Below are 13,705 nucleotides of genomic sequence, written 5' to 3'. Positions count from 1 at the left end.
AGCAACTTTTAACTTAGTGTGCTGTCCGATACGGTATCCACTAGCCACATATGACTCTTCAGTGCTTGAAATGTGGCTAGTGAAACTAAGGAACTGAATATTTAATTTTTTATTATTTTTAAAAAATGTTTTTATTGATTCTTAGAGTAAGGAAGAGAGAGAGAGAGAGAGAGAGAGAGAGAGAGAGAAAGAGAAACATTGATGTGAGAGTACAACATCCGTTGGCTGTCTCCTGCACATATCCTACCAGGTTTCGAGTCCACAGTCCAGACATGTGCCTGGACCAGGAATGAATTTGCAACCTCTTGGTGCATGGGACACGATGCCCAACCAACTGAACCACACAGACCAGGGATTAATATTTAATTTTAGTTCATTTTAATTTCAATATAAAAACAGATAATTCAGTTATTAGAAAACTTTAAAGCATGTTTGCAGCACCATGGGTATATGAATCTACTTTTTCTTTTTTTTTTAAAAAAAATTTTTTTAAAAAAATATATTTTATTCATTTTTTACAGAGAGGAAGGGAGAGAGATAGAGAGTTAGAAACATCGATGAGAGAGAAACATCGATCAGCTGCCTCCTGCACATCTCCCACTGCGGATGTGCCTGCAACCCAGGTACATGCCCTTGACCGGAATCGAACCCGGGACCCTTCAGTCCCCAGGCCGACGCTCTATCCACTGAGCCAAACCGGTTTCGGCATAAATCTACTTTTTCAAGTGCATATTTTATCTGTCCCAAATAGATCCCAGGAAAGGATCTGGGGTGTTTATCTAAGGCGTCCCTTGAGATAAACTTTAACCGTGCAGGCGTGGGACATTCAAGTAGTTGTTAGCAAAGAGGCTGCTCTCACGCAAGCAGGACCAGAGTGACAGGCTTTAGGACCAACAAAGACCAGAGGCTTTAATTTAAATTTTAAGCGTACGCAAATAAATTCAATTAACTGCCGGAGGAATTACACCACATGAAACATATGCAGTTGCAAATCACACAGCTTTTTTATTACTCACATAAATTTCTGAGCTGCGGGTACAAACTTAGTTAGGGATCCCTGTGGTGCTGTCCTCTGGGGTCCGGCAGCTGGGCTGGTCTTGTCCGGGCGCAGGGGGCTGGCGTTCCTCACTTGATAGTTCGGTCGTGTCTCGATCCATCGGGGGTTTTTAGCTGCTTCTGTCGTTTGGCAGGGAGAGGAGCGTGGTGCCCTGTCGTTGTCAGACCGACAAAGGGACGGGCCTTTGTAGCTGTCTTGACAGGCGAGCATCGTTAGCTGCCCGGGGTCCATATTTAAAGCTTGTTCATACCTGTAGCAGCTCAGGTGGCTATCAGTGATTTACGTCAATGCAAATATGTTAATCTCAAACAGGGCGAGGGGGCTAAGGAGAGAATGTCACTCAAGCAAGTGTTTATCTTTGCAAGTCACTCTGCATCAGTTCAAATCCTTATCTCTGGGGTACACACGCTTCAAGGCAGTGCGGAATGTGTCTTTAATATTACACTTTAAGTTTTAAGGAAAGTTAACTCAAACATTTTAAAACTTTTCTAACATTCTTTAAGCATTTTAAACATTTCTATATTTTACTACAACATTATCCACTCTTAATACAGATCAAGTATTTCAGATAAAAATTTAACAACTAAATTGAGATGAATGTCAGTGCAAAATACATATAGAATTTTGAAGACAGAACAAAAAAAGTAAAATATCTCATTAAATTTTAATATTGATTAATGTTGAAATGATATTTGGATATATTTTATTTAAATAAAATATTCTATAACAATTAATTATTATATGTTATTAAATTAATTCCACCTCTTTTCACTTTTAAAATTTAACTACTAGAAAATTTTAAATTATATATGTAGCTCACAATATATTTCTTTCAGAGCTGATCTAGATTTGGCCACACTATAAGTAATCTTAAATTTGGGCTTAGGTAGCATGATTGAGAAACATTTACTGCTGTATACAGAGCTAGGATTATTAAGATTTTCTGTTTTGCTATCTCCTCTTGGCTCTTGTGATCCCAGGCAATACGTAATACTGGCAGTTGTTCAATAGAATGCCTCATGGATTCTTTCAACTCTCTTTCTATTTGGATAGTACAGCACATTTCAAGATGGAAAGAGCATAAAGAGAGGAAGATCCAGGAATGGAGAATCTTCTCTAGTTCATTTTGCCTTTGGGTCATGCCTATAATTACTTAAATTATATTTAAAGTCTTGATACTATGAGCTTGTAATCCTCCCACTTCTCCTTAGCAACCTAGCCTAGTCTGAGAAATATTTTGGAGGAGCACAGGATAAAATCTCCGTGAGGTATGTAGGAAACCTATTAATCATTTATTGTTGCAAAGAGGATAGAACACTTTGCTAAAAAAGGACTTAGGTGGGATGTGAGGAAAAGTGTGTCTATAAGAGACAACTCATCTCCTCTATGAGCCTCTCCCCTCATCTAACCCTTCCCTTCATCAGAACGTGCTTTTAGGATATCTTTCTGCACATGCACAAATATTCACTTGTTTGGTATGCGTTTGCTATTTTTAGCCAAGGAACGTTTACCTACAAAATAACACTTAGGAAGAGCTCAAATAAATAAAACCAATAAGGTTGCATTAAAAGAAGGAAGAGCCATCAAGGAACATGAATTCGGTGAAGCACAATTTTGAAACCATTGCCTTAGTCTGGATTTGATTCACTATGTTATTTCTCTTGGGATATTTGTGTTTCAAATCTTATCTCTAAGAATACAATATAAAGTTTAGAGGGAAGTTTTTACACTAGGGAACTGGCAGTAGGGGGTGTTAGTGATTTATGTTGGCCTCTGTCACAGCACAGATCTTACTGAATGTCATGGCATTTGTTTATAGTTTTTTTCTGGCACAAGTCTCCAAGTACCTGGAATACAAGGATACTGAGTGGCTTATTTCTTTCAGTACATTTAGCACCAAAACAGTATCTGGGGCTTAATAGGTACTTAATGACTGTATGCTGACTGAGTGTTGTTGAGAGGGAAGTAGGGCTTTACTAACACCTATGAAATCAAACAGGCAGTCAGGCACCTTCTCTGGATTATATAGGCAAGGATGCCCTTAGCTATATGGCCCATACATCTTTGTTCAGCATATCCTCTTAGTAATTTTTATGAAGTCTCTGAAGAATGTAATCTGGTTGTAGGAAGGATGGAAACACTCTGAATAAGGCCAGTTATTTTTGTTATGGTTATAAAAAACATGTTTTTTAGTCCATAGGTCTTTTGAATGCAAAAAGACTTATTCAGTGATTATAGCAAGATATAGCCAATGGTTCATTCCATTGTCTTAGTTTCCATGATTACATCTGGTGTCCTCATGTCTTCACTTCAGAGTTTAACTGGAACAATTATATAGAACCTTCTAAAGCAAGGCTTGGGGAATGTCTGGCCTGCGAAATCATTTGGTCTGACCCTGCAATTAGGGGTGAGTTAATTAAATGTTTGACCAAATATAGCAGGCTAAATTTTAAGTTGATAATTTTGTATGGATCTTGAATCTATAATAATAAAAGGGTAATGTGCTAATTAGACCAGACAGCCGAATGACCTTCCGGACATCATTCCAGACGTCCTTCTGGACAAAGCTGCCACAGCGGGGGCCGAGAGAGGTGGTTAGGGGTGATCAGGCAGGCAAGTCGAGCAGTTAGGGGCGATCAGGCAGGCAGGCAGAGTGGTTAGGGGCATCAGACAGGCAGGTAGAGTAGTTAGAGGCGATCAGGAAGGCAGGCAGGAGTGGTTAGGGGTGATCAGGCAGGCAGGCAGGAGTGGTTAGGAGCCAGTGGTCCCGGATTGTGAGAGGGATGTCCGACTGCCAGTTGCAGGATTGGGCCTAAACCGGCAGTCAGATATCCCCTGAGGGATCCCGAATTGCTAGAGGGTGCAGGCCAGGCTGAGGGATACATCCCCCCCTCCCATGCATGAATTTCGTGCACCAGGCCTCTAGTTATGTTATAAATATCTAAATGGCTCTTGGCAGAAAAAAAGGTTCCCCACTCCTGTTCTAAAACATTATGAGAAAGATGAAATTTTATGAACAATCAATCATAGTAGCATTAAATTGATGATATATGAGTTTTTTTAAAAAAATATATAAAATAATGTAGGAAAATGTTTTAGGCTAGTGAAATAATTTGGCAGTAGAGATTCATTTTCTTTCCCCGTGGAAATGCTAGTATTTGCAGTCATGTTTTAGACAATTTGACTATTTCAACTTCTTCATGAACTTTATTATAAAATATTTGTTATTGCTTATAACAATTTTTTATTCCTATATGGGGATATGGTAACTTGAAGAACCCAAAGTGTGAAGATATTTTATTATTTACGAACCTATTATTAATTAGTTTTAATAAAAAGGGCTATAATAAGATAAGATTCATTCATACTAATTTAGAAAGTTGAAATTTATTTTTGTGGTGTTGAAAAAAATGAGGATTGACTGATAAAATTAATCACATAAGTAGCCCAATGATAGTAATACAACAATAAATATGGTAATAATAATTGTTCACATTTATTGAAAGCTTATTATGTGCTTGGTGCTGTGCTAACTGCTCTGTAACCCAGCCCAATTTTATATTCATAACAAGTCTGTGAGATATATTATTATTATTATCCTCATTTTACAAATGAGAGAGTGAAGGCTTAAGACAACAAAATAAGGCTCATGAGCAAATTAGAATTCAAGACCAAAGTAGTGTGACTCAGGGAATAAGAGTTCTTAAAACTCATTCTGTCTGCTATGGATATGTATTTGCAAATAAAGCCTTAATTATATTTTTTAACAGAGAAGGAGACAACCTCTTCTTAATAATTAAAGTTATAATGTGCACTTGAATGTATAAAAGCTGCATGCTTATATGCTTACCCCATTCTGAACAAAGAAACAAAGATTATTAACTGGATGGATTCTTAATGTCAAAATTGTTTACTTTCTTGTGATTTTAGATTTATTGGTTGAATATACACATGTGCTTGGAAATTATAAAAATAAAGAACAGACTCTGGCTTTGTCTTTTCCAAGGCATTGAAATATGAATTATTTTGCACTACCTTGAGAATTTAACTCTTTGGTTCAGACTGATTTTTAGTTATAGGAGAAAATCAGAACAGGTGCTGCAGCACATTAAATGACAATGAGGGCTCAGGACTGCTGACTTGGAGTCAAGGTGTCAACACACCTTCAGTGGATCCATCTCAGGATCCAGGTAAAATTGCTCTCTTTTGGTGCCTGCCATTTTTTGTCCCTTTAATACAATCACAGGCCTTGTTTTGTTCAGGAACCTCAAGACCTGACTGTGTGGGTTCACTGTGGCAGCACCTAGATGAGTTGGAATTTACTTACTGGCTCCAAGAAGACCATTCGCGTTGGCAGAATGTACACAAGTTCCTCCACAGTTCACAGGCAACAAGTGACTTTTGAGGATGGGGAAAATTAGACACACTAGTCAGCAAGAGCCCAGATAGACAGCAAAGGCTACCTTGGGACTTTAACTCCTCTGTCAAAGTCTAAGTTTTAGATATGAAGGGGAAAATGAGAATGGCTCTATCAGCACATTAAATTACAAGGGTGCAGGATTGCTGGCTTGAAATGAAAATGTCGTAGCCCATTCAAGCTGTTATAAAAATATATAATAGGGTGGTTTATAAACAGGAGAAACTTATTTCCCACAGTTCTGGAGACTTGGGAGTCCAATCATGATGCCAACCATTCGATGTCTGGTGAGGACCTGCTTTCTCATTGACGGACATCTTCTCACTCTCAGCTCACATTAGTGGAAGGAACTACCTACCTCTCTGGGGTCTCTTTTCTAAGGGCACTAATCCCAATCACAAAAGCTCTACCCTCATGGCATAATCACCCGCCCGAAAGGCTCCACCACCTAATATCATTACATTAAGCATTAGGTTTCAATATATAAATTTTGGGGAAAGGACATATATATTGCTTGTAGTGTAAAGTGTTGGTGAAATACAAGTACTCAACTAGTGTAACCAACCCAATGCAAGAGGATTCTCCAGTCCTTACAGGGAGACCATTGCATCACGTTAAGATGCAGATGTGTAGAAAAAGCAAATTCAGGAAACCAGCATGGCTGTGCAGCTTTAGAAGACTCTTGGGCCCTCTGCATCTTAGAGCTTTGCTGTAAATGAAGGCTAGATCATCTCTAAGGTCTTGTCTGGAATGAAAACGGGATGGTTTTTATAAATCTACATTTCCACCAAAACCCAGTGACAATCATTTCATATATTAATAAATTATATTGACTGTTGTGTGTCTGATACAGGCAATAATGTAATTCTAAGTGATTATAAGAGCCGGTTAGTCAAAAAAGAGGAAGTAAGGAAGGACAAGTTGTGGAGTCACAACTTGAAAAGTTTATTGTCTTTTCTTCAGGAAGTTAGGGGTCTGGTTAGGAATTCAGTCTGGCATTTTGTAATAGCAGCCCAAATAGACTAAGACAGTATCTCATTATGGTTTTGATTTGCTTGAAGATGGAAGTTTAATTGCTTGAAATTTGAGCGGGTGAAAAGAAGAGAGAGAAAAAATCTTAATCCTAAGAGTACTAAAGGAGGTAGAGTTTTAGAAATGGAGAGCACACTGACCAGACTTAAAGCTAATTTAAATGGGTCATGTGACTTAATTTTACTGAGTCCAGGTTAAGAGGAGAAAGCCAAGAAACACTTTCAAATGTCACAATTGGCAGATGATAAAGAAAATGTAAGGCAGAAATCGAATAAATGAGAATGATGTATTCTATGTAGGTGCTATAAAATTCCATACATAGTCCTAGAGGAAAAGAATAAATTAAGAATCTAAGGCACTTATAAATGAGATAAGAGTTATTATAATATTATTCATTTGTAGGTGTGTATATTTTTATTTTAATTCTATTCCTATTTAACAAACCTATTGAGTTTTATGTTGCAGTTATAATTTAATCAACATGCTTTATGTACAGTCGTATGAATTATTCAAGAATAGAGAACACAAATAAACTTGATAACTTTTGTACCCAAATCATGCTGTTGTGTCTTCTGTATAGTAACATTTTAAAAAGTTTTAGAACCATTTGAGATTTCAATTTTGTGTGCTTTCTTTGGTTTCTCTGAATTTTAATAATTTAGGATAATCTATGACTCTGACCATTATAAGCTGATGTTTTTTAAAGAAAAATATTACATTAAAGGAGTATTACATTAACTTCTTTGCATTCACTTATAAGTTACACTTACAAAAATTCAATTTTTAATAATGTCCTGAAAGATTCATAACTGTCCCCAAATTTTAATATCATAGGTTTGTCATTTTTTGATTGAGAAAGTACATTAACTACATTACTAAAAGTTTCTCTGTTTTTATTTTAGGTACTGTATTAGAGATCTCCAAGCAAGATTTTTTTGAGGAAGCAAAAACTCTCATTGCCCAACATTATGAGAACATAAATGAGGTGAATGCATTTATCTAACATATTTTTCTGGAAACTAATATTTTTGTATATTGCAATGATCATTTCAAATGATTGCATGAATCCCAATAGATTTTGAAGAGAATGAAGAGAAAATGAAATACTTAGTAGTTATAATAACTGATTTCATATTGCATTTAAAAATTAATTTTTTAGCTATACAGATTATTTAATTATACAGATGTACTTAATTTGCACACTTAATTCTTAATGTTGTCTTGATGAATTATAACAAATATTTGGATTAAATATCTCACATAAATATCCCTCTTTAAACAGTATTAGGCAAAGTTAAACTAGAAAATATGCTGTGAGATGTCTCCTCTATGTCCCTGACATGACATGCTTATCTGATCTCCTTCCACATCACTTTGCATTAAAATGTTTACTAGTCTGATAGTTTCTTGATGGTATTGACTGCCTTTTTTGAATGTTGCATCTCCAGCAACAGGCATTGTGCCTGGCCCAAAAAATATCTGCTGAATGGCATAGATTTGGAAGGCCAGGGAAGAAAGGATGAAAAAGAAAAGTGATGGCAAAGAGATAATATAGGATGAATTTTGGAGGACAGTCTCTGCAGAGGAGATGCAAAATTTTGGGGAATAGCAGCTATTGTGATAAATGGGCATTTGGGGCGATAGGTGAGGGAAGGGGATCTTAGAATCATGTACTTTGTGATCACTGTCCTATTCCCTTTTGAGTACTTTTAAAATCAATATATTTTAAATAAAGATTTTAAATATTTTTCAATGCTTACTGTGGAGGAAGGTGATTATAATTTTTACATGTATCTTTTGAATGGTCCTCTGCTGAGACTGGCCATAGGTGGTTTTAATCTTGTAATCAACATTGTCAATATTGCTTAACTGTTTCCTTTAACAAAAAAAATACTTTAAAATTACATTGATTTAATTAGTAGGTGCATGGGATGAAAACTTCACAGGCTTCAGAGTTAGGTAAATGTGCCTTAGAACCCTGACCATGTTTAAGAGTTTAATAACAGCTTAATAGTCCATCTTTGCATGGAAAACATAATACCTTCTTATTGGCATGTTGACTTGGCAACAATTTGAATTTTTCTAAATCTTTTTATGGTCCAGAGTATGACTAGCTAGAAAAAGTATGATTGTTTGAACAATTGCTTGTCAGATACCTGAGACTGTATTATTTTTCTATTGCTTAAAATTAAGAAGTATGTAAGTGTTACAAAGCCACTGTTCTCAAAACTGCCTGGTACTGGCACAAGAACAGACATATAGATCAATGGAATAGAATAGAGAACCCAGAAATCGACCTCGACCAATATGCTCAATTAATATTTGACAAAGGAGGCAAGAACATACAATGGAGTCAAGAGTGTCTCTTCAATAAATGGTGTTGGGAAAATTGGACAGATACATGCAAAAAAAAATGAAACTAGACCACCAACTTACACCATACACAAAAATAAACTCAAAATGGATAAAGGACTTAAATGTACGATGGGAAACCATAAAAATACTAGAGGAATCCAAAGGCAACAAAATCTCAGATATATGCTGAAGCACTTTCTTTACCAATACAGCTCCTAGGGCATTGGAAACTAAAGAGAAAATAAACAAATGGGACTACATCAAAATAAAAAGCTTCTGCACAGCAAAAGAAACCATCAACAAAACAAGAAAGCCCACTGCATGGGAGAACATATTTGCCAATGTTATCACCGATAAGGGTTTAATCTCCAACATTTATAGGGAACTCATACAACTTAACAAAAGGAAGATAAACAATCCAATCAAAAAATGGGCAAAGGACCTAAATAGACACTTTTCAAAAGAGGACATTCAGAAAGCCAAGAGACATATGAAAACATGCTCAAAGTCACTAATCATCTGAGAGATGCAAATCAAAACAACAATGAGGTATCATCTCACACCTGTCAGAATGGCTATTATCCACAAATCAACAAACGACAAGTTCTGGTGAGGATGCAAAGAAAAGGAAACACTCGTGCACTGCTGGTGGGAATGCAGACTGGTGCAGCCACTATGGAAGACAGTATGGAGTTTCCTCAAAAAGTTAAAAATGGAACTCCCATTTGACCCTGTGATCCCACTTCTAGGACTATATCCCAAGAAACCAGAAACACCAATCAGAAAGGATATATGCATCCCTATGTTCATAGCAGCACAATTTACAATAGCTAAGAACTGGAAACAGCCTAAGTGCCCATCAGCAGATGAATAGATTAGAAAACTCTGGTACATCTACACAATGGAATACTATGTGCTGTAAAAAAGAAGGAATTCTTACCATTTGCAACAGCATGGTTGGAACTAGAGAGCATTATGCTAAGTGAAATAAGCCAGTCAATGAAAGAAAAATACCACATGATCTCACTCATTTATGGATAATAAAGACCATTATAAACTGATGAACAAAAATAGATACAGAGGCAGAGAAGCATTGAACAGACTGTCAAACTACAGCAGGAAGGCCGGGGAGGGTTGGGGGGAGGGTGTAAGAGATCAACCAAAGGACTTGTATGCATGCATATAAGCATAACCAATGGACACAAGACACTAGGGGGTAGGGGAGGCTGGGGGAATGTCAAAGGGGAAAAAAAGAGGAGACATATGTAATACTATTTGTAATACTTTAAGCAATAAAACAAAATTAAAAAAGAAGTATTTAAGTGATTGAAATTACTTGAAATACATATCCAATTATGAATATTATTTTCAGTTTTTTTATAGTTTAATGCATTTTTAAAAGCAAACTTGCAGAAACAGCACAGAAAACAGACAACTTTAAAAGCATATACTTGCATGTAGGACAACTCAGTTAGAAAAGCATAGTGAATGGATTTAAGGCATTTAAGTGATTAAAATTATCTGAAATACATATCCAATTATTAATATTCTTTTCTGAGAATCTACTTCTATGTATGAGCAATTATTTATGGTTCAACAGATAAAGTGCTTTGGGGGTATAAGCATTTTATGGACATTTGAGAATTTTTCAAAGATGATTGAAAATAAATTCTTGTCTAGTTGAAAACTTCTGTCTTAAAATAGACTTTAAGGTTATATTTAAAAATATCACATTTGAAAAGAAAATTACTATTTTAAATTTACATTTTTTGAAGTAGAATGCAACCCTCATGCCTGTGAAGTACCTTTTGAGAACTACATAGGATAACATCTGCTTCATTGGGGCACTGTCACATGCTTTATAGTAAATATCTTATATGGTAAGGCACTTTGCCAAATGTATTTAGTGTATATAAGTTTATTACTCTTAATAAAATTTATTATATACTTTTATTATAAAATTAATATGACAATTACATTTAAAATTAATTTTTGTTTTATTCACAGAACAAAGTTCAAGGTACTTCTATAAATGTTTTTAGAAATAAACAGCAAAAACCGAAACCTGGCAAATACATACCTGCAAAGATTAAAAACAAGGAAATATTTGATGTGGTCCAAGAACTCCAGATAGCTCACAAACGTCCTTATTTTCACAAAGATGTTTCCAAGGGGGAATGTTTTGAGGAGCCCCCTCAACGAACTTCTTTCAAGGAGCCACACATGTTTCATGGAAAAGAAAAAACCAAGGGATATGTAGATCTAATTGCAAAAGGTAAGTTTTTGGTGGAGCAAAGAAGTTCAATAAACTAACAGGCAGAAGTGTTTGCTTCTGGTGTGTTTTAAATGGACTTCCCTTGTTCAGACAAAACTCCAGATTTTAAATTTTAGCAATGAAAGATAGAGAGATAGAGTGGCATGATTAGAAGAGTTGCTAACCTCTGGGGGCCACCTGGAATTGAGAAGAGAGCATCCTAATGGGCAAGAGGAATTTAGATGAGCACTACTGGTAGTTACATCTTCCAACAGAGTGATATTCCTTCTAGTACAAGTCCTCAGAGACCAGTTAGTTCACGGTTAGTAGTGCAGTCAGAGGTGTATGGCTTTGGATTCTATTGTTGAGCAGGGTAGGTAAGGTAGGCAAGCTATTTGTGAGTGTGTTCCTCCAAAACCCTCTAAGGATTTTTGGGAGTTATAGGTTTTTTCTTTAAGACAAATTGTAGTAAAGATTTATTCTCTGTCAAGAACTTGGTAAGGTTGAACCTGAAGGTCCATTTAAACAAAGTGATACTGTTTTCTTGAGACTAATGGCTGGAATAAATGACTTCTTAAAAATACATTTTTAGTTATAACTATTTAAAATGTATCTACATTTTCTCTTTGTTATTGCTTCTTGTGCTGTTAATTCATTTTAAGTTTTGTCTTCATGCAACACCTTCTCTGTGCCAGGCACTATGTTGGGAGCTGGAGAAATAAAGATTAAAAGGCTCAGAGAGTAATGGGGGTGGGTACACACATAGGTAGTTTCTTATCATACAGTGTGGCAATGGCTGTAATAGAGGTGTGTGCAAAGCATTATGGAAACACTGAAGCATAACCAGCCAAGTGCTAGAATGAAAATTTCTCAGAAGGGACCTCATTAAGAATGGGTTTTCAGGAGAAGTTTGCTAGAGGTAGGATGGAAACAGGAGAGGCCATTTGGAGTAGTGGCAGTGAAACAATAACACCCCAAAGGATGAAAGAATGTGATGTTTGGGAAAGGAGAGCTGTGGAAAGAATTGAAGTTGGGAAGATGGGTGAGGGTAGATTTTGAAGGTAATATAATATGAGGTCCAGTACTTGAACTTAAGTGTAATGGAAAGCCAATGGTGATTTTAAAGTTGGAGTTGGAGACGGGATGAGGCATGAGAAAATCTGTCTGAGAGAAAAATAAAACTGGTAGCAGGGGCTCCGGAGAGAATGGTGTCAGAGAGTCCAGCAGGAGGAGTTTCAGGAAAGAGATGGTCTGTGTAAGAGATGGCAGGGGTCTAAATTAGGGCAGTGATGAGGCATGAAGTATGGAGGAGTGATGTTACAGTAGCATTTCTCACAGAGTAGTCTTCAGAACACTAGTCCTGAGTGACTCACCTTGACAAAAGGGTTATTTGATTAGATATGTTTGAAAAAAATTCATTCAGTTCTTCAAGTTTCATATTGAGCATTAATATATTGAAAGATCTGAGAAATACTGCAGAAAAAAATCTGTCTGCTGTTTTTAATGTGGCTATCCTCAATTAACCTAATTAAAGAATTCCTAAAGAACGACATTGCAGTCTCTAGCCTGGTAAACTAAACAGACAGCATTAAGTTGAGATAGGAATTCAGAGGGCGAAGCAGATTTTGGTCCAGTGGAGAAAAGGGTGGGGAAAATAATGAACCTGTTAGCTTTGGACCTATTAGGTAGACATCTATGTGGAGATAATGATTAGAAAGTTGGAAATAGATATCTGGCACTTAAGAGAGAAGTAGGTGAAGACTGAAGAGGAGTACCCAGCAAAGGAGGTGGGAAATGAACAGCTGGGAGGGAAATCAGAAGAGTATGAAATATGTTACTCATACTTTGGTCAAAGAGGAGGAACACCTTAGGGGCAAGGAGAGCTCATCCATTATCCCAGGAGGAAGTCAGGGCTATGAGCACAGACACAGGCTGAATGATAGATTAGGGGGTGAGATTGCTTCTGTTGTTTTGGTGAAATTAAAAATGAGGTTTTCACCTGAGGATGGGATGGGAAGTGCTGGAGTTTTGAGGAGCAAAGAGGAAGTTCAAATAGCCATAATCTGGGCAAGTATGAAAGTGCATGGACTCTGAAAAGATAGTTTGCTATGAAAAATAAATGCACCCCTCACCCTTTTTCAAGAGAAAAGAGAAATGATGGGGAAGTGTCAACAAGGATCAAGGAAGAAAGTGACTTTCTCTTTATCCCTAAAGTATGGGAAGGGTGGGAAATAAAGTCACTTCTCGGGAGAGTGCTGAAGAAGCTGTATCCTTAGGAAAATAAGGGCTGTTAGAACAAGAAGATAGGGGAACATATGAGAACATAGCTCGAATATCAACTTAGCTGACAAAAGATTTGGGGTTTCCTGGGGCATAGTGAAGAGTTTGGGGAGGTGATTTAAGAAAGGATGAAAGGTTGAGGGTCTATGGAGACTAAGACAAATAGCAAAGAGAATGAGAAGAGTAGTTCTGAGGGCCTCTTAGAGAAGGTGGGTAATCTTTGCCAATGAGGGTCGCTTTTGGGGATTGTTCTCTTCAGCAGGTTATCTTGAAGCCAAGGATATTGGGGATGGGCATGTAAGAAAGGAAT

The 13,705-nt window shown here is 36.7% G+C and overlaps 1 protein-coding gene across 1 annotated transcript in view; it reads left to right on the top strand.

Moving 5' to 3' along the window:
* The window catches only part of IQCM (IQ motif containing M), a 188,869-nt gene that overhangs the window by 47,725 nt on the left and 127,439 nt on the right, over nt 1-13,705 (top strand). Inside the window, exons 3-5 of the mRNA XM_023752841.1 lie at nt 5,131-5,247; nt 7,409-7,491; nt 10,869-11,136. Of these exons, the coding sequence (XP_023608609.1) occupies nt 5,131-5,247; nt 7,409-7,491; nt 10,869-11,136 (468 nt within the window). The remainder of the gene's footprint in view (nt 1-5,130; nt 5,248-7,408; nt 7,492-10,868; nt 11,137-13,705) is intronic.

Source organism: Myotis lucifugus, unplaced genomic scaffold (assembly GCF_000147115.1).
Source record: "Myotis lucifugus unplaced genomic scaffold, Myoluc2.0 scaffold_1, whole genome shotgun sequence".
Lineage (NCBI taxonomy): Eukaryota > Metazoa > Chordata > Mammalia > Chiroptera > Vespertilionidae > Myotis > Myotis lucifugus.
This window is presented reverse-complemented; position numbering and strand designations above follow the sequence as displayed.